The sequence below is a fragment of the Chiloscyllium plagiosum genome, unplaced genomic scaffold (genome assembly GCF_037043375.1).
Source record: "Chiloscyllium plagiosum isolate Xiang-an unplaced genomic scaffold, Cpla_swu_hap1 HiC_scaffold_18, whole genome shotgun sequence".
In the NCBI taxonomy this organism is placed as follows: Eukaryota; Metazoa; Chordata; class Chondrichthyes; order Orectolobiformes; family Hemiscylliidae; genus Chiloscyllium; species Chiloscyllium plagiosum.
In genome coordinates, this window is record NW_028270156.1 from 13,195,417 (window position 1) to 13,222,563 (window position 27,147).

The 27,147-nt window shown below is 43.1% G+C and overlaps 1 protein-coding gene and 1 long non-coding RNA gene across 3 annotated transcripts in view; one reads left to right on the forward strand and one right to left on the reverse strand.

The window, feature by feature from the left end:
- The window catches only part of LOC122557645 (uncharacterized), a 268,498-nt gene extending 252,908 nt beyond the window's left edge, over positions 1-15,590 (reverse strand). Inside the window, exons 1-2 of one of the 2 annotated variants that reach the window (XR_015760107.1) lie at positions 15,375-15,590; positions 13,511-13,601 (exon numbers count right to left, since the gene is read on the reverse strand). This is a non-coding gene — a long non-coding RNA (uncharacterized LOC122557645). Of the gene's footprint in view, positions 1-13,510; positions 13,602-13,939; positions 14,053-15,374 lie in introns of those variants that run through there. The other variant, XR_015760108.1, reaches the window with a different exon arrangement.
- Positions 15,591-18,085: 2,495 nt separating this feature from the next.
- Positions 18,086-27,147, forward strand: part of LOC148146854 (uncharacterized) — a 42,885-nt gene continuing 33,823 nt past the window's right edge. Inside the window, exon 1 of the mRNA XM_087996865.1 lies at positions 18,086-18,681. Coding sequence (XP_087852991.1) covers positions 18,086-18,681 — 596 coding nt within the window. The remainder of the gene's footprint in view (positions 18,682-27,147) is intronic.

Consider the following 27,147-nt stretch of genomic DNA (forward strand, 5'->3'; position numbering starts at 1 on the left):
GTCCATAATTGTTACATCCAGTTGTACAGAGCAAGGACAGTTGGGCATAACATTAATCAGGTATTTATTTCATATTCTGTACAGTTTCAACACTGTACATTTTTTTAGCCAGGTCTTCAGCAGAATGAGCAGTGAGCAGATGGGGGCAATGATGATCTTCATGATAAAGTGACAATGAAGGAGCTCATTTAGAGCATTTCAATACAGACAGTGCTCAATTACATGTTTCGTAGGTGGTGATTGTTCTATGCTGGAGTTTCGAGCCTTAGTACAGACTGACCTGGACAGGAAATGTCTTGTCCATAATTAAGCCAGCCCAAACAACTTACCAAATATTCCTCTTCATAAATTCCCTGGATGCCAAAAATAAAAACAAAAATCCACGTCAGTCTTTAAATCTGAACCCTCAAGGTTGGACTATTCTCACAGTTTTAACTTATCTCAATCCAACACAGTTTCTCGGTAATCCTTAAGTGTTGCTTAGGCTTTTGTGAATGCACGTGCAGGAACCGATATTGGTGGCTTTCATTGTACTGCGATCACTGTTCCTTCTGACTGCACACAGAATTATCTCAAACAAGCAGAAGGCTGGCAGAACACAGCAAGCCAGGCAGCATCAGGAGGTGGAGTAGTCAACATTTCAGGTGCAACCCTTCTTCAGGACTGGGGTTGAGTGTAGGGAGAGCTGCAGATAAAGGATTTGACAAGGGTCAGGGTGGTGAGGTGGGGATAGCTGAACACAAGTTGAGGGTACGACCTGGTTGGTCGATGGAGGGAATGAATCCGGTTTGTGGCTGGAAGGAAGAGTCGATGAGAAGAACGGAAGGGAGGGAGAGGGGCTGGGAAGGGAGTCAGGGGATGGGAAGGGAGGTTATTTGAAATTGGAGAACTCAATGTTGAGTTCTCTGGGCTGTAGGCTGCCCAGGCGGAAGATGGAGTGTTTTTCCTCCAACTTGCAGTTTGATTCGTTGTAGCAATGGAGGAGGCTAAGAATAGTCAGGTCAGAAAGGGAATGGGAAGGGGCATTAAAATGGGAGGTGACTGGGAGGTCAGGTCAGCACTTACGGGCCCAGACAAGATGCTCGGCAAATCAATCCCTTAGCTTGTGTTTGGTCTACCCAATGCGTGAAGACCATATCGGGAGCACCAGATACAGTAAAACAGGTTGGAGGAGAGGCAGGACTGTCTCACCTGGAAGGACTGTTTGAGGCTCTGGATGGAGGTGAAGTGGGTGGTGTACTGGTCGGTTTTGCATCTTTTCCGGTTGCTGGGGAAGGTACCTGGGAGTTCAGGGGGGTCGGTGGGGAGAGTGGTGCAAACCATGGACTGTCGAAGAGAACAGTTCTTGTGGAAGGCAGAGAGGGGTGGGCTGGGGAAGATATTCTTGGTGGTGTTGGCAGAGGTATTGTGATGACGTGTTGGATGCAGGGATTGGTGAGGTGGGAATGTGAGGACAAGGGGGACTCTGTCTTTCTTGCATTTGTGGGGGCGGTTTAGAGCAGTGATATAGGGAATGGAGGCGGTGCAGTAGAGGGCTGTTTGGATGACGGGGTAGGGGAAAAGCATGTTGTTCAAAATAGATGGACATCTGGGATGCTTGGGAGTGGAATATCTCCCCAACCGAGCAGGTGGGGTGGAGGCGGAGAAATTGGGAGAAAGGAATGGAGTTCTTACAGGATATTGGTTGGGAGGAGGCGTAGTCCAGGTGAGAGTCTGTGGGTTTGTAGTAAACATCAGTCTGGAGACAGTCATCGGAGATGAAAATGGAGAGATGAAGAGAGGGGAGGGAGGTGTCCGAGATGGACCAAGTGAATTTGAGGGCGAGGTGAAAGTTCTGGGCAAAGTCGATGAACTGCTCCAGTTCAGCCTGGGTGCAGGATGCTGCACTGATACAGTCATTGATGTAACGGTGCAAGAGTTGGGGCAAAGTGCCTGTGCAGGTACTGAAGAGAGACTGTTCGACATAGCTGACAAAGAGGCAGGCGTAGCTGAGGCCCATCCGAGAGCCCATGGCCACCCCCTGGGTTTGGAGGAAATGGAAGAAGTTAAAGGAAAAGTTATTAAGGGCTAGTTCAGTGAGGCAGAAGAATGTATTCGTGGAGGGGGACTGAATGGGTCCCCATCTCACCACCCTGTCCCCCACTCCCTTTACCTGCAACTCCCCTTGCACGCACACCCAGTCCTGAAGAAGGGTTAAACCCAAAACATTGACTTCTCCACCTCCTGATGCTGCCTGGATTGCTGTGTTCTTCTAGCCTCCTGCTTGTCAATCTTGGATTCCAGCATCTGCAATTTTTTTGCCTCAAACAGTGACTTGGCCACCTCAAACCTTGTTGCATCTTCTCTGAGAGTGTGCTTTTTAAACGGATGGACTTTATGTTCCCATTTATGCCAAAAAAAATCCAAAACACTTCTCAGAAAGGGAGACGGTGCTCAATAGAATTGGTGCACAGCATCATTTCGTCATGGAATTGAGATGTGTTATCCCTTGAAATAACCATTGCTTGTGTCATCTGAGTGCAGACATCAAGCGTTAGCTGCTGCCAGGGATCCTAAGGCTGTGGAATGAACATGCTAAACAGAGTAAGGGAAAAAATAGGAGCATGTTTATGCTGAGACTGTAAGGACACCTAGCATTGGGTGATTTAAAAAAAAGTGATGGAGTAAAGCAAGTGAGGAAGAATGATTCTAGGAAGTAGATAAACCAACTGGGGTTAACCAGGGAGGTTAAGGATGGCTTCTTTGAGGAGAAAGTGAGGTCTGCAGATGCTGGAGATCAGAGCTGAAAATGTGTTGCTGGAAAAGCGCAGCAGGTCAGGCAGCATCCAGGGAACAGGAGAATCGACGTTTCGGGCATAAGCCCTTCTTCAGGAATGAGGAAAGTTTGTCCAGCAGGCTAAGATAAAAGGTAGGGAGGAGGGACTTGGGGAAGGGGCGTCGGAAATGTGATAGGTTTCCAGCAGGCTAATTCCGACGCCCCTCCCCCAAGTCCCTCCTCCCTACCTTTTATCTCCCCTCCCCCAAGTCCCTCCTCCCTACCTTTTATCTTAGCCTGCTGGAAACCTATCACATTTCTGACGCCCCTCCCCCAAGTCCCTCCTTCCTACCTTTTATCTTAGCCTGCTGGACAAACTTTCCTCATTCCTGAAGAAGGGCTTATGCCCGAAATGTCGATTCTCCTGTTCCCTGGATACTGCCTGACCTGCTGCGCTTTTCCAGCAACACATTTTCAGCTCGGTTAAGGATGGCATCAAGTTGAAAGAAAAAAGTCATACAACATGGAAAAGATGAGTGGTAAACCAAAAATTGGAAACATTTTCAAAAACCAACAAAAGATGGCCAAAAAATAATAAAGAGGGAGAAACTAAACTTTAAGGAGAATCTTCCAAGTAATATCAAAATGGACAACAAGAGCTTCCTTAAAATATATAAAAAGAGAAATATCAAGTGAACATAGGCTTTTTAAAAAATGAAAGTAGAGAAAGAATAATTGGTAATGACGAACTGACGGAGAAGTTGAACAGAGACATTGCATCAGTGGAAGACACAGACAGCATTCCAAAAATACTGAATATTCAAGGGGCAAATGTGGAGGAGGAAATAATTATATTAACTATCACTAGAGAAAAAATACTTGTAAAACTTATGAAGCTAACAGAATGCATCATAGGATATTAAAGGCAGTAGCTATAGAGATAGCACTGTTGTAGTCTTCCAAAGGTTCTTAAATACTGTAAAAATCACAGATGATCGGAAAACTGTCAATTTAACACCTTTATTCAAAAAGGGAAGTAGATTAAAGGATTGATTAACCAGAAGAAAACAGAGAGTTCAGTTAAGTGAGGTATTTTCAGGGTGGAGGAGTAACACAGGGAATAATTCTGGGGCCACAATTATTTCTAATAAGTATTACTAATCTGGATGAGGAAAGAGAATGTACTAGAATGAAATATATGGGTGACACACACACATATGGGAAGGCTAGTGGTGAGGATAACACAAAGAGCCTCCAGAGGGATACAGATGATTTAAGTAATTGGGAAAAATATAGTAGATGAAATATTAATTTGTGAAAACTAATGTAGGTCCCTTAGTCAGAAATGGGGGCGTGCATAATGGGGAACAACAAAATGGCTGAAGGACTAAAGTCATACTTTGCTTCTGTCTTCTCAAAGAAAACGCTGGCAATGTATCAGAAATGATGGGAACACAGGGTTTAGTGAGAGGGAGGAACTGAGGCATATCTGCATTAGTGGAGAAATTATATTGGAGAAACTAACGTGTTTTAAGACTGATAAATTCCTAGGACCTGATAAATCTAAATCCTAGAGTACGTAAGGAAATGACCCTAGGGACAAGGGATGCATTGATGGACATATTTTAAGATTCCTCAGACTCTATAACAGATCCTCCAGATTGGAGGGGGACTCACGTAACCCCACTATTTAAAAAGGGCAGTAGAGAGAAAACAGGGCAGGATAGACGAGCAGTATGTAAGGGGTGAGCATCCCTTGTCAAGGATTTTATAGCACAGCAGTTAGAAGACAGTGGTGGAATCAGACACAGTCAACATGGATTTAAAAAAAGGAAATAATGTTTGACAACAGTACTGGAATTCTTTGAGGATGTAACTAGTATGTTAATCAGGTGAGCCAGTGGATGTGATTTTATTTGTACTTTCAGAAGGCTTTTGAAAAAGTGCCACATAATGTGTAAAAGTAAAGTACTTGGGATTGGGAGGGAGGGAGGAGGGGGTGTATTGAGACAGTTTGAAAATTGGTTAGCAGACAGGAATCAATGAGTAAGTATAAACGGGTCTTTTTCTGAATGGCATGCTACACTAGTGGGGGTACTATAGGAATCCGTTCTAGCAGCCTAACTATTCACAATATATGTTAATGATTAGACAAGGGACCTAATGCAAACCCTTCTATTTAAAAGAGAGTCATAGAGTCATAGAGATGTATAGCACGGCAACAGATACCTTTGGTCCAACCCGTCCATGCCCACCAGATATCCCATCCCAATCTAGTCCCATTTGCTAGCACCCGGCCCATATTCCTCCAAACCCTTCCTATTCATATACCCATCCAAATGCCTTTTAAATGTTGCAATTGTACGAGCCTCCACCACTTCCTCTGGCAGCTCATTCCATTCACATACCACCCTCTGTGTGAAAACGTTGACCTTAAGGTCCCTTTTATATCATTCCCCTCTCATCCTAAACTTATGCCCTCTAGTTCTGGACTCCCCCACCCCAGGGAAAAGACTTTGTCTATTCATCCTGTCCATTCCCCTCATGATTTTATAAACTTCTATAACGTCATCCCTCAGCAGCCGACACTCGAGGAAAAACAGCCCCAACCTATTCAACCTCTCCCCATAGCTCAAACTCTCCAACCCTGGCAACATCCTTGTAAATCTTTTCTGAACCCTTTCAAGTTTCACAACATCTTTCCGATAGGAAGGAGACCAGAATTGCATGCAATATTCCAAAAGTGGCCTAACCAATGTCCTGTACAGCTGCAACATGACCTCCTAACTCTTATACTCAATGCTCTGACCAATAAAAAAAAAGCATACTAAACACCTTCTTCACTATCCTATCTACCTCCAACTCTACTTTCAAGGAGCTGTCAACCTGCACTCCAAGGTCTCTTTGTTGAGCAACACTCCCTAGGACCTGACCATTAAGTGTATAAGTCCTACTCTGATTTGTTTTTCCAAAATGCAGCACCTTGAATTTATCTATATTAAACTCCATCTACCACTCCTCAGCACATTAGTCCATCTGATCAACATCCCATTGTACTCTGAGGTAACCGACTTCACTGTCCACTACACCTCCAATTTTGGCATCATCTGCAAACGTACTATCTATGTTCAGAATTTAGAATTTATTGTCATATGTATTTTTACAAGAAAAATACAATGAGAAAAGTTATAAGTTGCCCTACCATGGTGCCTATGTCAATGACAGAAGTCATAAGTAAAATCATAAGTTAAAACGTAAATTTAAGACAAAGTTCATCAAAGTCCATTGAAAGGCTCCTGGTCTTGAAGAAAGCCTATACGCACAGTGGGAATGAGAACAATATGCATAGCAAAAACAACATGCCGGGATGGAAACCAAAAGGCTGAAATGCCACTCCACTTGGCAAAAGCCTTCAAAGAAAACCACCGCCAAGAATGCCACTTAAAGCACCAGGCCATCGGATTGCTAGGCCGGGGCAAGACTGCCACCCATGGATGAAACCAAATGTGCAGATGCCACAAAGCTGGGTGATAGAGTGACCTGTGAGGAAAATGCAGAGAAGCCTCAGTGTGATTTGGACAATGCTGAGTGAATGGCAAAATGCAATATAATGTGGATAACTGGAGGTTATCCACTTCGGTAGCAGAAAATGAAGGCAGTTTATTACTTGAATGGCTGTAAATTGAGAGCAGCGAATGTTCAAAGAGACCTGGATGTTCTTGTACACCAGTCACTGGGAGTAAGCATGCAGGTGCAGCAGGCAGTGAAGAAGGTGAACAGTCTGTTGGCCTTCAAAGTGAGAGGATTCAAGTAAAAGAACAAGGATGGCTTGTTGCAGTTACATGGGGCATTGGTGTGGCCACACTTGGAATATTGTGTGCAGTTCTGGTCTCCTTACCTGAGGAACGATGTTCTTGTTATTGAGAGAGTGTAGTGACGGCTTACCAAATTGACTCCTAGGATGGCAGGACTGACTTAAGAGGGGCCATTGAAGTCAATTAAGATTGTACTCCCTGGAATTTAAAAGAATGAGGGGGAATCTTACTGAAACCCGTAAGATTCCAATGGGACTGGATGTTCCCGATGATAGGAAGTCCAGAACCAGGGGTCACTGTTTAAGGAAAAAGTGTAAAATGTTTAGGATTGAGAATGGGGAGAAATTTATTCACCCAGAGAATGGTGAGTTTGTGGAATTCACTACCAAAGAAAGTAGTTGAAGCAAAAACATTATGTGTTTTCAAGAAGGCTGTTGATATAGTTTGTGTGCTAAAGGATAAAGGGATATGGGGTGGGTATTGGGATTAGGGCACTGAGTTCAATGGTGGAACCAGCTCAAGGAATCAAATGGCCTACTCCTGTCTTCTCGAATATACCGTGGGAAAAATAGAGGAGCTGACTAGTATTTATAAATGGAGAAAGACTGCAGAAAGCTAAAGCATGTAGGGATTTTTGTGTCTTCATGCATAAATCAAAAGAGCTCCTGTACACGTTCAGCAGGTAATAGGGAAGGAAAATGGAATGATAGCCTTCACTACAAAGGGAATGGAGTATAAAACTGGGGAGGGCTTGCTAAACCCAGGCAAGCCACTAGTGAGACCACAGCTGGAATACTGTGAACAATTTTGGTGCCCTTCTCTAAGGGAAGACATAGTTACATTGGAGGCAGCCCAGAAAGGTTTCACAAAGCTGATCCTGTGTATAGAAATATTTTCTAATGAGGTGAGGTTGAGTAAGTTGGGCTTGTGCTCACTGGAGTTTAGAAGATTGACAGAGACCTTGTTAATATGGGGCTTGAAGGGTAGATACAAACATGTTGCTTCCACATTGGAGAGTTTAGGATCAGATGGCATACACACAGAATAAGAGGACACCCATTTAAACAGTGACAAGGAGGCATTTTTTCACCAAGAGGGTAATGAATCTGTGAAGGTATTTACTGCAGAGGGCTGTCAAGGCTGGGTAATCAAACCTATTCAAGGATAAGATAAACAGATTTTTACTCAGTAAGGGGGTCAAGGTTGTAGTGAAAAGACAGAAAAGTGGAGTTGAAGGTTATCAGATCAGCCATGGATTTCATTAATGAGAGTGATGAACCAATGGACCAAATGCCCTACTTCTGCTCCTACATCTTGTAACCTGAGTTTTTGAAATGTGATGTGTTACGTGTCATAGAGAAGATTTTTTTTTTCTTTCATGCAGCATGAGTATAGCTGATAAGGCCAGCATTTATTGCTTATCCATAATTGCCCTAAATCTCAGTGGTATCAGAGTAAATCACATTCCCATAGGTCTGGAGTCACACGTATGCTAGACCAGGTAAGGACAGCAGATTTCCGTCCCTGAAGGACATCAGTGAACCAGATGGGATTTTAACAATGCTAGCTTCATGATGACTATTAATGAGAATAACTTTTGAAAATGTTCTGTGTGGTGGGATTTGAATGTGGGTGTCTATAGTATTAGCGTAGGCCTCTGGATTACTGATCCAGTTATATTTCCACTGTACCAACATTTTTGCAACAAGTCAAAAGTACTACTTACCTCTAGTAAGGTTAATAAAACAGTTCATGTCTCCCAAACCAGGGATTGAGATTCCGCAAGTTGACATTGTCTGCTGCTGGAGAATGTGTCTGGCAATCCTCCAATCACTGTTGGGGAACAGGAATTCCAGCCTCTCCATCAACACTTCCAAGAACCCCTTTCATCTTCATTGCTGAGCACCTAGGAACCTGAGCAAACCCCAGGGGACTTCAACTTCCCTTGCAGAGAAGCATTCCCATTTTAAGTAGGTCACAGGATGACCTGCCAATAACTGAGGCTAAGAGGTAGATGGCTTCCCTTTCGGTCAGTCAGTGAAATGGGAACCTGCTAGTTGGATCATCTTGGGCTGCAGTGGGTGAGATTGAGGAGGCAGTGGTCTTGTAATAATATCACTCGACTAGAACACAGATTCAAAAACTGTGGTGCTGGAAAAGCTCAGCCGGTCAGGCTGCATCTAAGGAACAGGAGAGTCGATGTTTCGGGGCTTATGCTCGAAACATTGACTCTCCTGCTCCTCGGATGCTGCCTAACCAGCTGTGCTTTTCCAGCGCCACATGTTTTGACTCTAACCTTCAGCATCTGCAGTCCTCACTTGCTCTTAGAACACAGACTAAAGGCCTGGAAAAACATGGCTTCAAATCCTACCAAGGCGCATCAAGAAACCTGAATTCAATAAATTGTGTGGAACTATAAAAAGCTAGCCCAAAAGTGCTCATGTAATCACTATCAATTGCCACTTCTTTTTAAAAAAAGCATCTGGATCGTTAATGTCCTTTAGGGAATAAAATCTGCCATCCTCGCCTAGTCTACATGTAACTCCAGACCCACACCAATATAATTGACTCTTGACTGCCCTCCGGGCAATAGATGCAGAAATGGCAAGTGACGGCTATGCGCAATTGAATTGAAAAAAATCCTTGAGTGAAATAAAATCTCATATCTTAAATAACGTTGATCTTGCTTTATGCACCTCCTGTGCAGCCATAACCTCACATGCCTCAGCACCCCCATGATCTGTATGTCCTTGTATGTTATGATCTGTCCACCAAACAAAACTTTTCACTGTACTTAGGTACATGTGACTACAATAAATCAAATCAACATGGTTAAAAACAGACCCCTGGCTAAAGTTGGAGTCATGCTTTCAGTTTTTACATTTGATTTCATGAGAGAAAGAAATGCACAGCTTTTAGGGAGTCGATACACGTTTTATCCACAGACGATTAAATGAAGATCGACTTGTGTCTGTTTCTCACGGCAGCTTGCAGGTCTGCATAGGGTTATCTCATCTGTTGACTGACTGAGTATTCATCGCCTCATATAGCTGTACATCCTCCTGAATTCTTTGTGTCAATCTTATCGGGTGTTTTCTACACTGATGAAGATTCCATCATCTTTCCAAGGTTGGTGTAGTTTTAACACGCTAAAAACTCTCACTGAGGTGGATTAAAAGTGATGTTCAGACAGAGGGTTCAAAATACATTTGAAAGCAGCCTGTGAGCTTAATCTTCAGCCAGTTAAAGATTCTGCAACTTAATAACCCTCATCGCAATTAGAATTTACAGGTTGAATAACCAAAGCCATTGCATTGAGCTCCCAGGACTCTCCTTAGAATGGTTGTGAAGCGATAATGTAATCCCCAAAGGGGAAGGCAGTTAAGCAGCCATCGGTTGGGCCACTCCTGGAATGACTAAGAAAAACAGTTCATAAATCTGAATTTTAGAAAATCTTTTACAGTGCCTTTTACAGGTATTTCTGTCTTATTTAGAGCCTCTGGATGGTTTTGTAGAGGTGGGATTGGCATGCAATGTACAAAGGGGAACTATTATATCCCAGCATTATTAACACCTCATTTAAACAACTACACAGCCAGCTCAAGTGATGCTGGAAGATCGACAAACACGTTTACATCCGACACTTCCAGATAGAGGTGAGAACTGTTTCTCACAAATCTGTAGAGTGTTTTTTCCCCAGAAAGCACTGGAAGTCAGATCATTGAGACTTCTAAGGTAGAGGTAGATTGATTCTTCAACAACAAAGAAGTCAAAAGGGTATTGGAGCTCAAGTAGAACATATATTGAATACACAACCCAATCAGTCGTGATATTATTGAGTTGCAGAGTGGTTTGGAGCCTAAATGGCCTACTCCTGCTCCAAGTGCATTTGCTTTCTTTTTTAAAATTAATTCATGGATTGTGGCCATTGCTGGCTGAGTCCTAACTGTCAATGTGATGGTGAGCTGCCTTGTTGAACCAGTCCATGTGTTGTAGGTTGATCCACAACGCCCTTAGGGAGGGAATTCCGAGATTTTGACACAGTGACAGTGAAGGAACGGTGATCTTTTTCCAAGTCAGGATGGTGTGCAACTTGGAGGGGAACTTGCAGCTGGTGGTCATCACAGAGGGTGTTTTGAATTGTGCTGTTGTATCACTGATTCTTACGAGGAAAAAGGGAGACAAGAAATGAAACAGATCTTTGTACGGATTATGCTTTCCCATGAAATATTAAGAGGATAAAATGTTCTGTGCAGAGAGCAGGTCAGATTTTAATCTCGGGATGGGAATTGATGGTAGAGGCTGAGGTGGATGATAAACCATCCTGACTTTGTGGCATGACACCACCGTAATTTGTATTCTGCAAATCACCTTCCAAAACTGGACGGCAGGTAAGAACGGAATGGTGAGACGCACCATCGGGGGCAATGCTGTGTTCTCCGGCAGGTAGGTAAGTTTTGTGGAGACAATTCTAGTATGGTCTCATGATTGATGGGGGTGGGATGATGCGCGGACATGGAAAATGGTGACCTGAATTTTCCGGGTGGAGCCTACAGCAGCGAAGTTAGAAAGAGAAGAGGGATCAACACAGCATTAATGACGAACAGTATTGCCAACGATTGCTATGATCAAAATCACACAAATTTACAGTGCAACACAGAACAGGAACGGCCTTCTGCCCACAAAACCTGCGCCAACTCCAAATCTTTATCAAAACAAATCAGACGATCAAATTGCCTGTCCTTAGAAAATAGCCTTTAATTTTCAGATCAATGATCTTGTTTTGAATTTGTGACCACTCGCTGTCTTGACTAGAAATGTCAGGTGATGTGTATAAGACTCAAGAGGCAAATGTGACTGCTCAGTTATATATCCTAAAAAGTTCATAAATATTTAAAATGAGAGTCCCCGATTACAAATCTCAGACTGATTTATACTGCAGCTGGACAAATTACTATACTGTGTTCCTTTTACACTGCACAGAGAGCAAATCATTTATTATATTCTCACGTTCAACTCAAGTTAAATGCCTGAGGAGCAGAGACTTTCTCCTCCAAGCATGCACTTTTGTAACAGTTGGGACAGAACCTGTGTGCTTATGTGTCCTGACCCACACACACAGTTCCCTTCCAATCAGGACAATTAAGGTTCCAGCCAGGAACACACTAACCAATATTAGGAGCCTTCAGCTGGTCTGGGACTCAAAGCTTAAATGAAAACTTATTTTTTCCTTTCTTGCAAATATTCCAAATAATCTCTAATTTGCTGTAGATTGTCTGGCACAATGCCTTAACCATGAGGACAGGGAGACAATTGGCTCCCAGTACAAATCTTCAGCTGGTTATTAGCAAATATAAGCGAGTGAGATTTATTTCTGTGTCTAAAATTGCAATGTTTCTTTTTCTAATGGCTGTCTAGAGGAATTATAAAGCTAAAAGAAATTAACTCTACCTCAAGGCTTCTATGCATTTATTGATAGCTTTTAAAAAATACATCAGTTTGATATTGACTGAAAAATGAAATGTTTTTGTGAGCACAAGGTTAAGCACATTTGTCACATTCTGATCAAAGTATATTTGAAACAGATGCAATTCAGTTATAACAAAAGGTTTACAAACTCATGAAGTGAAAGTCATCGTAGTCCCAAAGGACCATAAAAGCTGCTCTTTCATTTGAGAGAGGTAACCGGTGTTGAGTTTAACCTGAGGATCAGGGAAGGTTAGGAAGACAGGTCCTTCATGGTGACCTCAGTCAGTACAGGATTTGAACTTGTACTGTTGGTATCATTCTGCATCACAAAGCAGGTGTCCACCCCACTGAGCTAACTGACATCAGCCTTCCCTTCAGCAACACAGAATATATAAATCAACACTGTTTACCAGGGAATATTCCAGAGACTAGTTAGCAGAACGCCAAGGCAGCATCTGCAAAATTACAACTTCTGATAAAGGATTAGAATGTGGTTTATGAAGCTTTTGAAAATTTAGTAGATGGCTTAATTTCATAATTTTTAATATTTAGGCAATGGATGTTACATAACTTACAGAGCGTTTACAGCATAGAAACAGAGCATTTGCCCTAAAAGGTTGGTATTGGTGTTTACACTCTCCAGTGTAACATCATCCCAGCTTTCTGTCTGTCAGTACATCCTTTCATTCCTTTTTCCCTCATTCAATTATTCAGAATCCCTTTCAATACAACTGCAGCAGTTGTTCACTGGAATGCACTGCCTGGGAGGGTAGTTATGCAGGAAACCTCACAACCTTTAGAAAGTACTTGGATGAGCACTTGAAATGACATAATATTCAATGCTATGGCCCAAGTGCAGGAAAGTGGGACAAATGCAAATTTAGAGTAGTTCAGTCAGTGCCTAATCGATGGGCCAAATGGCTTCTTCTGTACTGTCACAAGTTCTACATTCCCTTCATTCCCTGATCTTCATTCAGAAATAAGATAGCCCCTAATGAACCAATAACTGTTATATGCATATTTAATAACTTTGTAGAACAGAAGTTAAAATAAAGAGGCACAAAGTTGAAGTTTTTCATCAAGTACAAAGTATTGGTTTTGACTTCATGATGTTTTTAAATCATATTTACCCGTTTTTAACCCTTAGTTTCAGAGTCCATCACGAGTGGGCACACCTTCTCTGCACCTACCCTATTGAACCCTTCGGTAATTTTGAATCCTTAATCAATTTGCTCTTTACTGTGCTCCTGCCTGCTATATCCCATGTAACCTCTTGATTACAAATAAAAATGAGCCACAGATTCTGAAAAACATCAACAGTAAAACTTAAGACTGTACCGAATGAAGTCAGTTCCTTCCAAACGTAGTTTTCTTGCTAATGCCAATAGGCAAAGATGAATTTATAAATCCCCGTTACAGATCATAAGCTAAAATAACTCTTGTTGAAATAAATAGATAAATACTATCTTACCTCCAGTGGAACGATACTGCAGCTTTCTTTAGAGAGTTTTCAACTGAGGTTTCAGACTTGGACGCCTTCAATCAAAAGGAACACAGACCCTCTGAAAACACATTAGGATAATCAGGGCCTGGTCATCTCTTAAGGTGATGCATCAGACATGATTTAGTGATATTTTTAAATGGCCTGTAAGAACACAAATCTGAGGCATTTGGGACTTGAATCCAGACATGCTGGCCTAGAGGTGGGAACACTACCACTGTGCAACAAGAGCCCTCCCACATAGCATTTACATTCGGCGTTCATATGGATAAAACAAAGAAAGTTAAATGCAAAAAAAAATTTGGAAAAGACATATTCATTAAAGATGTGCAATTAATGCAATGCCCTTTTTTGTGAACTAGGCGAGATATTAACATTGTGATATTTATTCTAAAGTACCTATATTGGATTAATTTGCAGCATTTATTTACAATCGTTGGATGCAGCACTCTGACAATATTTCAATGTTTTCAATTTATTTCTCTTTCACTCTGGCCATCAGTCCTTTGTTTTCGAATTAAACTTTCAGGAAATACATCTGAAGCTGTCTCAAGCAGCCTGTCACTCAAATTTATATAATGCACACTCCGGGAACAGCGTGAGAGATCCTTTAAATAAAACATAATCATGCTGCAGTGGAGTATATTGAGACGGATGTGAAAGGTGTCGCTGGGATTACCAATGACGTGCTAATGGTTGTCTTTGCCTCTCCTTTTCTGACTCACCGGCTCCCTTTGGGGGCTTCGCCCACGTCATTGAGGGACTGCGGGTCATTCACAGAACATCGACTGCATTCAACATTAACCCTGCCTCCCTCTGGCCGAATCAAAAAGCCTTCCTTTGGTCATTGAAGAAAAAAAAACAGCCTTTGAAGATCTGAGCAATCGGACCACTCACTAAAACTAACTCCTTTCATTTTCTGGGTAACACTGCAAATTATTTTTGTTCCTGTAGCAGCTCTTATTCAGTATTATTTTGGATACATTTTCTCAGTAACCAAGTAATTTAACAAGATTTTAACAACTGTCTTTATAAACGAAAACTTCAGAGTTGATGTTTATCAAAACAGGAAGATATATTTGAAAATGCATTCTGTGACTTTTATGATTTTTTCGAGTCACGGTAACCAAGCAATTTATCAATAGTCTCTTAAAAAAAACGAAAACTTCAGAGCTGGTGTTTAAAACATCATGAAGATGTAGTTGAAAACTGCAGTTACATTTAATGCTTTTTAATATGTTTTTCCCTTAGTGTCAGTAACCAAGTTTTTTTAAAAATGATTTTAAAAAACAATAATTTCGGATCATAGCACGTATTTGAAAACTGCAATTACATTTTGTACCTTTCCATTTATTCTCCTAGTCTCAGTAACCAAGCTTTTTTTTAAAAAGAAACGAAAATTTCACAACTGGTGTTTAAAACACCAGGAAGATATATTTGAAAACTGCAGATACATTTTGTACCTTTTTCATTTTTTTATCCTAGTCTCAGTAACCAAGTATTTTTTAAAAAACTAAAATTTAATAATTGGTGTTTAAAACACCAGGAAGATATATTTGAAAACTGCGGATACCTTTTCATTTTTTTATCCTAGTCTCAGTAACCAAGTATTTTTTTAAAAAAACTAAAATTTAATAATTGGTGTTTAAAACACCAGGAAGATATATTTGAAAACTGCAGATACATTTTACATGTCTTTCACTACTTTGCGAAGTACCTGTCTATAAATAATCCTGATTTGGTCTATCCGTGTTGATATCTAAGCTATTCTGGTTAACCAGTTAGCATACAGCATACTTCAATTCTGCAGTGCAACAGTCCGGAATTATCTTACATTTTCTTTTGAGTAGTTTGTTTACAGCGATCTGTTATCTAGCAATGGTTCAGCTGAAAGGGTCACATCCGCTGACTCTATTACCAGCTCGCGCTTTTTCTACACGGCATTTTGATTGATCCTCTATAAATTGAATCTCGCCAGCACTGGACCGCACTGCCTCTCCAAACCGCTTTGTGCGTCAGATTTGAACTGCAGATTAACATATGCGCTGCAGTAAACCAACCTCGGAACAGATGGCAAACAGTGAGGCAAAATGAAATACCCCTTCCCAGCAGCCTGATTCCAATCAATGCACTTTCATTGCTCTCCTGTGGTATTGGCGTCGGAGGATTCACACTACCGACAAAGTCATCCAAAAACGTTTGTAAAATTTGGAATTTGATTAGAGCAAATGAGATTTTCAAATTCTCCCAACACTAGTCAATTTAACCACTGTTCTTACAATTTCCCTCGGATTATCTTCAGTCGGAGATATTTTTTCAACAGCCGGCAGTTGCTAAAGGCAAAACAAAAAAAAAATGCGCATCATTCAACAACAATTTGTATTTATTTAACACCTGGAATCCCGGCATCCCCTTAACGCTGTATGTAACACATGGATTGTTGCTGCTTAAGAACCCAGCTCATTACCATATTCGGAAAGGCCATTAGGAATGGGCACAAATATAGTTTTGCCCTTTCCAGCCCAACTCAGACCTCATGAATTAATATTTTTTTCAAAAAACTGGAGCAAGCAAGTTGTACAGATGCCAATTCAATTCACTTCATGTTACCAAGAAACGGTTGGAGGCACTGAGTATTTGCTTCTGCCTGAAACATCAACTCTCCTGCTCCTGGGACGCTGCCTGACCTGCTGTGCTTTCCCAGTGCCACACTTTTTGACTCTGATCTCCAGCATCTGCAGTCCTCACTTTCTCCTGACAACATTCCGGCAATACTAGTAAAAACTTGTGCTCCAGAACTTGCCGCTCCCTTAGCCAAGCTGGTCGAGTCCAGCTACAACATTGGCATCTCCCCAACAATGTGGAAAATTGCCATTGATCAGAACCTAAACCGGACTCATCATACACATACACAGTGTCTACCAGAACAGGTCAGAGGCTGTGAAGAGTAACTCACTTCCTGACTCCCCAAAGCCTGTCCACCATCCTCAATGCACAGGTCAGGAGTGTGATGGAATACTCCCCACTTGCCTTGGATGGGTGCAGCTCCAACCACCCTCAAGAAGCTTGACACCATCCAGGACAAGGCAGCCCGCTTGATTGGCACCACATCCACAAGCATCCACTTCCTCCTCTACTGATGTTCAGTAGCCACAGTGTGTACTAGCTACAAGATGTACTGCAGAAATTCACCAAAGATCCTTAAACAGCACCTTCAAATCACATGGCCACTTCCACTCTGAAGGACAAGAGCACCACATACGTGGGAACACCACCACCTGCAAGTTCCACTCCAAGTCACTCACTTTTCTGACTTGGAACTATATCGAAGTTTCTTCACTGTTGTTGGGTCAAAGTCCTAGTATTCCCTTCCAAAGGTTATTGTGGCACTGCAGTGGCACAAGAAGGCAGCTCACCACTACCTTATCAAGGGCAACTAGAATGGGAAATAAATGCCAACCAGCCGGTGCTGCCCACATCCCACAAGTGAATGAACAAAGTATAATTTTCTTGATTTGTTTCACTATCGAAATATGTGGTGCTGGAAAAGCACAGCCAGTCAGGCAGCATCCGAGGAGCAGGAGATTTGACATTTCGAGCATAAGCTCTTCATCAGGACAGATTCCCAATGAAGAACTTATGCTCAAAAAGTCAATTCTATTGTTCTTCAGAGGCTGCCTGACAGGCTGTGCTTTTCCAGCACCACATTTTTGGACTCTGATCTCCAGCATCTGCAGTCTCCACTTTCTCTTAGTTGAGTTGTTTCAATGTCCTACTGCTTATGGACATAGAAAGTGGGATTGAGGATTATCAGATTAGATGTGATCTCACTGAATGGTAAAGCAGGGAAGATGATGCTGAAAATGTGTTGCTGGAAAAGCGCAGCAGGTCAGGCAGCATCCAGGGAACAGGAGAATCGACGTTTCGGGCATAAGCCCTCTCCTGAAGAAGGGCTTATGCCCGAAACGTCGATTCTCCTGTTCCCTGGATGCTGCCTGACCTGCTGCGCTTTTCCAGCAACACATTTTCAGCTCTGATCTCCAGCATCTGCAGACCTCACTTTCTCCTCCAGGGAAGATGATGGCCTTGTGGTGTTATTGCAAGACTATTAATCCAGCTCTTGAGTAATGTTCCAGGGATTCTGGCATGAACTCTGGCCTGGCAGGAAAAAATTATCTGAAATTAAGAGTCTAATGCCACCCATGAAACCATGGCCAATTGTTGGGGGGAAAGCCTATCTAGTTCACCAATGTCCTTTAGGAAAGGAAACTGTTGTGATTACCTAATTTAGCCTGTATGTGACTCCAGACCCACAGCAATGTGTTTGAGACTTAACTACTCTCCACCAGCTATGCCTACCACCCTATGAATGTTAATAAAACTTGATAGGCTGAATGGCCTAGATCTACACTCATCTCTACCTACCTCGACACTGTCCTATCCCCCCTAGTCCAGGAACTCCCCACATACGTTCGAGACACCACCCACGCCCTCCACCTCCTCCAAGACTTCCGTTTCCCCGGCCCCCAACGCCTCATCTTCACCATGGATATCCAATCCCTCTACACCTCCATCCGCCATGACCACGGCCTCCAAGCCCTCCGTTTTTTCCTCTCCAGACGTTCCCAACAGTACCCCTCCACCGACACTCTCATTCGTTTGGCCGAACTGGTCCTCACCCTTAACAATTTCTCCTTTGAATCCTCCCACTTCCTCCAGACCAAAGGGGTAGCCATGGGCACATGTATGGGCCCCAGCTATGCCTGTCTCTTTGTTGGCTACGTAGAGCAGTTGATCTTCCGTAATTACACCGGCACCACTCCCCACCTCTTCCTCCGCTACATTGATAACTGCATTGGCGCCACCTCATGCTCCCGCGAGGAGGTTGAGCAATTCATCAACTTCACCAATACATTCCACCCTGACCTTAAATTTACCTGGACCATCTCTGACACCTCCCTCCCCTTCCTGGACCTCTCCATCTCCATCAGTGACGACCGACTTGACACTGACATTTTCTACAAACCCACCGACTCCCACAGCTACCTGGATTACACCTCTTCCCACCCTACCTCTTGCAAAAATGCCATCCCGTATTCCCAATTCCTCCGCCTCCGCCATATCTGTTCCCAGGAGGACCAGTTCCACCATAGAACACACCAGATGGCCTCCTTCTTTAGAGACCGCAATTTCCCTTCCCACGTGGTTAAAGATGCCCTCCAACGCATCTCGTCCACATCCCGCACCTCCGCCTTCAGACCCAACCCCTCCAACCGCAACAAGGACAGAACGCCCCTGGTGCTCACCTTCCACCCTACCAACCTTCGCATAAACCAAATCATCTGCCGACATTTCCGCCACCTCCAAACAGACCCCACCACCAGGGATATATTTCCCTCCCCACCCCTCTCCGCCTTCCGCAAAGACCGTTCCCTCCGTGACTACCTGGTCAGGTCCACGCCCCCCTACGACCCACCCTCCCATCCTGGCACTTTCCCCTGCCACCGCAGGAACTGTAAAACCTGCGCCCACACCTCCTCCCTCACCTCCATCCAAGTCCCTAAAGGAGCCTTCCACATCCATCAAAGTTTTACCTGCACATCCACTAATATCATCTATTGTATCCGTTGCTCCCGATGCGGTCTCCTCTACATTGGGGAGACTGGGCGCCTCCTAGCAGAGCGCTTTAGGGAACATCTCCGAGACACCCGCACCAATCAACCAAATCGCCCCGTGGCTCAACATTTCAACTCCCCCTCCCACTCTGCCGAGGATATAGAGGTGCTGGGCCTCCTCCACCGCCACTCCCTCACCACCAGACGCCTGGAGGAAGAACGCCTCATCTTCCGCCTCGGAACACTTCAACCCCAGGGCATCAATGTGGATTTCAACAGTTTCCTCATTTCCCCTTCCCCCACCTCATCCTAGTTTCTAACCTCCAGCAACTCGATCCCCTGACTTGTCCGGACTTGTCCGACCTGCCCAGCTCCTTTTCCACCTATCCACTCCACCCTCTCCTCCCTGACCTATCACCTTCATCTCCTTCCCCACTGACCTATTGTACTCTATGCTACTCTCTCCCCACCCCCACCCTCCTCTAGCTTATCTCTCCAGGCTTCAGGCTCTCTGCCTTTATTCCTGATGAAGGGCTTTTGCCCGAAACGTCGATTTTGCCTGTCCTCGGATGCTGCCTGAATTACTGTGCTCTTCCAGCACCACTGATCCAGAAAATGCCTTTTAATCTTATCTAGTGGATATAAGCTTGTATCAAAATTTAAAGTGGAATTTTCATCCTACAGCTATCATCAGGTAAACAGAGAGTGACCACTTCTAGTTAAATGGAGACATTATTAAATATGTTCTTATATAGGGATCCGTTGCTAACTTTAATGACCCACACCCTATGATACCATAATTATTACTATGATGTAATAATCCAACATTGATTCTGATTATAAATATTCTTAAGCATTTATTAAAAAGTAGTAGCCTCTCATTCAATTCCTTAAGGACACAAAAATAATTCTAAAACGCTTAAGTTCCATCTGCTGATCTGAGTGACAGTAAACATACTCCATTCTGAGATTATCTTGCGAGTTTGAAACCTTGCTAGAGGGAGAACATCCCTTTATAGGGCTACATTTATTCTAGCAATGCTGTTTAATATTCTTTCCTAATCTAAAATTTCTCCCAGATGAGGCTTTAGCCTAACAATAAGTTTAACTAGATAGACCCACCTTGCCTGACAGAGTAGAGGGAAGTAGAGCGATGGGGAAAACAGGGTAAAGATATTAGAACTATTTACAAGTCCTCTTGTCAATTCAACTGTGATTAGTACCAGACTGCATTTGTCCCAAGATGGATGACAAGAGGCATGTAAAATCCAGTAGCTCTGAGGTAAACAGAAACTCATTGCCATTGGCTTCCCCGGAGATGTGAATAGAATTTCCTGTGTCCCTCATCATTTGTGGAAGAATGGGGAGCCATTTGTGTTAATGGCTGAGACTATTAAAAAGTTAATTACCTCAACCAAAGGACAATGGATGAGACTATGCTACGAACCTGGGTGAAGTGAATTCTTAATGTAGAAGTTTGAAATAGCAGCCACTTTGAGTTTTGAACTGTGTAAAGTCCTGCCATTTTGCACAGAGATCTCAGGGGAAACCGTAAAAGCAGCTCCAGCCACTGCTCTCAGCTGAAGTAACACTGACCCACATCAAAGAGTTGGGTCTTCAGTCAAACACCAGGATTTAAAGAGGAATTAACATTCCCAGAAACCTTCCCTGGTTTGCTGAAAAAGACAACTATGAGTTTTTAGAACAAGAATCCCTACAGTGTGGAAATAGGCCCTTCATCCCAACAAGTCCACACCAACCCTCTGAAGAATATCCCACCCAAACCCATTCCCCTACCATATTACTCTAGATTTAACCTGACTAACGCACCTAAGCTATACATCTCAGAACACCATGGGCAATTTAGCATGGCCAATTCACCTAACATGCACATCTTTGGACTGTGGGAGGAAACCAGAATACCCAAAGAACCACACAGACACAGGGAGAATATGCAAACTTCACACACACAGTCACCCGAGGCTGGAATCAAACCCAGGTCCCCGGTTGCTGCGAGGCAGCAGTGCTAACCACCGCGCCACTATGCCACCCTGTTTTGAAGTGCCACATTGGCAGATCCAGTGATGAAAAGGGAACTTCACTTGCTCCCAACAGCTGCTTAACTTACAGAGTCCATCGCAAAGGCAAAGAGCAATCATGTGACTACAGACACCATTGCAGCTGAAGCAAACAACTCTTCACTTCAGATAACCAACTAATTTTGGTTATTTTCAAATTGAATCACAAATTAAAGGGAGCTACAGATATACACACAGCACATGTACACAAACTCACACACACATTTACATACGCAGAACATTTTGAGGAATTGCCAGACTGATTCCCAGGTTGACAGAACTGATGTGTGAAGAGAGACTGGATCGGTTAGGACTATATTCACTGTCGTTTAGAAGAATGAAAGAATCCCAAAGAAACCTATAAAATTCTAATTGGACCAGGCATGGTAAACACAGGAAGGATGACCCTGATCACCAGGGAGGGGAGATCAAGGGGGTCACAGTTCAAGGATCGGGGTAGGCCATTGAGGACTGAGATGAGGGAAAGCTTCTTCACCTAGAGAGTAGCAAGCCTCTGAAACACTCTGGAACAGAAAAGGATTGAGGCCAAAACATTGAATGTTTTCAAGAAAAGGTTAGATACTGTTCTAAAGGTTAAATGGATCAAAGGGTTTAGAGAGAAAACAGGAACAGGGTATTGAGTTGTATGATCATGGCTGATCTTCCTGAATGGTAGAGCAGGCTCGAAGGGCCGAATGACCTACTCTTGTTCCTATTTTCTATGGAAATGCTTTGCCTGTCACTGGGCTGATGTCATCTGGTCCATCCAGTTTTATTCTTATTGTTACTATCCAATACAACTCTATGGCTTATTAGTTCATTTCAGAGAGTATTTTAGAATCAACTAAATTGCAGTGGATCTGCAGTCCCATGTAGGCCAGATTAGGTAAGGATGGCAGATTATAAGACACTAGTTATACAATTGAGTTTTTACAACATCCCAGAGATTTTATGATTGTCATTATAGAAACTGACTATTAGTTCTGGATTTTAGAAATGAAACTGATTTGTAAATTCTCTAGCTATTGCACTGGGATTTAAATTCACACTGTCTGGGTCATTAGTCGAGAAAGGTAATTGCTGATCTGCCTTGATAGTCAATAACAGCGGGACACAGAGGTATGGGGTCTTGGAAAGTTGAGACTGTAATTACCGATGTAACTCTTTCATAAACAGCCTGCTCTCCAGGGGCTATCGAGATGCCTTGCAAATCTCAGCAAGTCCAGGCTTCCTCCCTGCTTTATTCACTGAGTTGAATGGATTGAGCAAAGCTGGACTGAGTTGGTCAGTTCACTGGGCCAGGTGCGCAGGATAAACAGAGAGGGAGCAGTCCTATTGCTCTTTGAGAGCAAGGAGTGTAAGGGAGGGATGTCTGTCCAACTCAAAAATCACCACTTAACCATTAAGGACAGGGACAGTTTTAGTGAACCGAAATGTGAAAATGATTTCTGCTGAATGATTGTAACTTCACAATTTGATCAAAAGAATTTAAGTGTCTCTCTTTAATCCAATGGCCGGTACTTTCTGCCTAACCTCACTGCTTTCTGCCCTATATTGTCCTTGACTGTGAATGGCTTTTCCACTCCTTATCTCTCGAATTCTATCTGTCCATAAACTTTGCATTCATCCAGTTCTGGCATCCCTGATTTCCTTCATTCAATCAAGGTTGGGTCATTCCTTCAGCTGCCCCATCCTTAAGTGCTGTGATTTTTCATCCTCCACCCCTCAATCTTGCTATGTCTCTTTAAGATTCCCTATAAAGCCTTCCTGTAGCTTTGTCCAAGTTTTTCATCTCCTGATCCTAGGAGTCCTGCTGTCAGCTTTTGGGAGAAAAGCTCCTGTGAAGCCTCTTGGGATACGTTACAATACCTTGGAGGCACTATATTAATGCAAGTCATTTTTGTTGATAGCCTGTTGATAGCCTTCACCTTCAATCTTAGGTGTGGCAGCAGGAAGGATCTTTGAAGACATGGAATATGCATCTGAACTTGATTTGGAGGTGCTGGTGTTGGACTGGGGTGTACAAAGTTAAAAATCACACAACACCAGGTTATAGTCCAACAGGTTTAATTGGAAGCACTAGCTTTCGGAGCGCCGCTCCTTCATCAGGGGGTTGTGGAGGACACAGTTGTAAGACACAGAATTTATAGCAAAAATTTACAATGTGATGTAGCTGAAGTTATACATTGAAAAATACCTTGATTGTCTGTTGAGTCTTTCATCTGTTCGAATACCATTTCACTTCTTTCATGTGTAAATCACAAAACTTTTTTTAAAAAATTGCATTCTCAGGTTAACTGTAACACCGTCCTACAACTCATCCGCTTTATCCTCGATCACAACGTCTTCACCTTTGATAACCAGTTCTTCATCCAGACACATGGAACAGCCATGGGGACCAAATTTTCACCCCAATATGCCAAAATCCTCATGCACAGGTTCGAACAAGACTTCTTCTCTACGCAGGATCTCCAACCAACATTATACACTAGGTACATTGACAACATTTTCTTCCTCTGGACCCATGGCGAGGAGTCACTGATAAACCTACACAGTGATATCAACAAGTTTCATCCCACCATCAACCTCACCATGGACTACTCTCGACTATCTGTCTCATTCTTGGACACATGCATCTCCATCCAGGATGGACACCTTAGCACCACACTCTACCATGAATCCACAGACAAACTCACAATGCTACACTGCTCCAGTTTCCACCCAAAACATATTAAAACAGCCATCCCCTATGGACAAGCCCTACGCGTACACCAGATCTGCTCAGATGAGTAGGAACGGGACGGGCACCTGGAAGTACTCAGGGATGCCCTCACAAGAACAGGGTACAATGCTCAACTCATCGACAGACAGTTCCGACATGCCACAGCAAGGAACCGTAATGACCTCCTCAGGAGACAGATATGTGCTGCAACCGACAGGGTACCTTTCATTGTTCAGCACTTATCAGGAGCTGAAAAACTACGCCATGTTCTTTGTGACCTGCAACACATCATCAATGAGGATGAGCACCTCGCCAAGATCTTCCCTACACCTCAACCTCTTGCCTTTAAACAACTGCCAAACGTCAAACAGATCCTCATTCGTAGCAAGCTGCCCGGCTTTCAGGACAACTCCAGAAAACCCTGTCACGGTAGACGCTGCAAGATGTGTCAGATTGTGGACATAGATACTACCATTACGCGTGGGGACATCTCCCACCTTGTACATGGCAGGTACTCATGTGACTCAGCCAACGTTGTCTATCTTATACGTTGCAGGCAAGGATGCCCGGAGGCATGGTACATTGGGGAAACCGAGCAAAGGTTACAGCAACAGATGAATGGGCACCGCATAACAATCAACAGACAGGAGTGTTCCCTCCCAGTTGGGAAACACTTCAGTTTTCCAGGACATTCAGCCTCAGACCTTCGGGTGACCATCCTCCAAGGCGGACTTTGGGACAGGCAGCAGCAAAAAGTGGCCGAGCAGAGGCTGACAGCTAAGTTTGATACCCATAGGGAGGGCCTCAACTGGGACCTTGGGTTCATGTCACATTACAGGTGACCACACACACACACACACACACTCCTATACACACACATACACATGGACACACATATACACAGACAAACACACAGACACTCACACACACCCTTACAAACACACATACTCCACACTCACACATGCATCCTCTCAGAGACTTAGACTACTCTATACTCACATACACACACTCACAACCCCCCAACCCAGACAGATAGACAGACAGACACACACACAGACAGACAAAAAGACGCACATGCACACATACGTTTGTGGGGTGAATTTGTATTTGCAGAGTTACATAGTACTTTGCTCAAAAACTGCATGAATTTATGTAAAACTCTGTTATCTCACTTTTTAGATTAGAATCAATCTAAACATCATGGCACAGACAGAGAACACAGGGGCTAACACCTTCAACATCTTATCTGGCTAACACCATTTGTTACAGTTAACCTGAGAATGCAACTTTTAAAAAAAGGTTTTGTGATTTACACATGAAAGAAGTGAAACTATCATGGTATTCAAACAGATGAAAGACTCAACAGACCATCAAGGTATTTTTCAATGTATAATTTCAGTTACATCACACTGTAAACTTTTGCTATAAATTCTGTGCCTTACAATTGTGTACTCCACAACGACCTGATGAAGGAGCAGTGCTCCGAAAGCTAGTGCTTCCAATTAAACCTGTTGGACTATAACCTGGTGTTGTGTGATTTTTAACTTTCTAAACTTGTTACAGTCTGCGAAGCATCTTTCTCAGCCTGGCAAATGCAGCAAGCACACACTCCTATCAATTTGAACATTGAACCTAGGAAAAGACATACTGATCTTGTAAGGAGCACCATGCAGATTCACCAGAATGAGGGTATGGAAGGTTAGATTATATTGAGAGGCTGAAAATCTAGACTTAATTGAGTTTAAATGGTTGATGAGTAATTTGTCATGTTGCTTTCCTGATATACTGCATAGAAAGAACATAGGAACATGGGGAAGATTGATTAAACATTATCTTCGGCTCCTGCCCTAAACTCTGTTCCCTGGTCACCGACACTATCTCTGTCCCTGGCAAAAGTCTGAGGCTGAATCAAACTACTCATATCCCCAGCAACCTACTTAACCCCAAGCTTCTGAACTCCTGATCTTTCTGACACTAAGAATGTCAACTTCCAAGTGCACAACATCACCTGGCCTTTTCTGTTTCATTCAATCCGCAGCAATGCCTTCATTCCCGCTAAACTGGAATAAACCTGGTCAGTGTCCTAGCTATCATAGAGTCATAGAGTCATACAGCACAGAAACAGACCCGTCAGTCCAGTCAGTCCATGCTGATCATAATCCCAAACTAAACTAGTCCCAACTGCCTGGGCTTGATCCAAATCCCTCCAATCCTTTCTTATTCATGAAGTTATCTGAATGTCTTTTAAACACTGTAACTGTACCTGCATCCATCACTTTCCACACATAAACTACTCTCTATTTCCCTTCATGTCTTTTTTACATTTTTTCTCCACTCACCTTAAAAGTATGCCCCCTTGTCTTGAAATTCCCCCAGCTGAGGGAAATGCCAGTCACCTTATCTATGCCCCTTATGATTTTATAAACCTCTGTATGGTCACCTCTCAACCTCCTACGCTCCAGTGAATAAAGTCCCAGCTTCTCCTTATAACTCAAACCTGCCATTCCCCACAACATCCTGGTAAATCTCTTATGTCTACATCCTAATCGGCACCAAGTACTGAATATCTCCATTGAGATTGGCTTCCTGACCAGCATTCTCATCCTTGTGCGCATATCTCCAAATGGGGAGAGTCCCTGTAACTTTGTTCAGCCCTTCTGAAATACTCGTACACTTCCGATTCTGGCTTCTTGCCTATCCTGGATTTCTTTCACTTCACTTTTTGGTCATTTTTGCCACAAGTTCTTAAATTCCAACTCTAAACCATTAACACCTCTCTTTCTCTCTGTCTGCCTTTCTCTCTCCCTCAACTTTTCCCTCACTCACTTTTCCTCTTTTTTTCTACCTATAAGTTGCTCCTTAAACCTACATCTTTGGCCCAAGTTTTTGGTTATCATCTCAATGCCTCTTGTTTTGATAATGAATGCTGTTGCCACTGGGTCAAAATCCAGTAACTGCCTCCCTAAGGGCATTGTGGGTCAACCTACAGCACACAGATGGCAGTGGTTCAAGAGGCAGCTCACCACCACCTTCTCAAGGCCAACCAGGGAAGATCAATGAATGCTGGCCCAGCCAGCGACATCCACATTCCATGATTGAATTAAAAACGCTCAGAAACTGCTTCCTCTGCTGGAGGATTGGTAGTTTGAGGAGGCATGATCTCAAATTAGAGTTGGGCCACTCAGAGGAGAT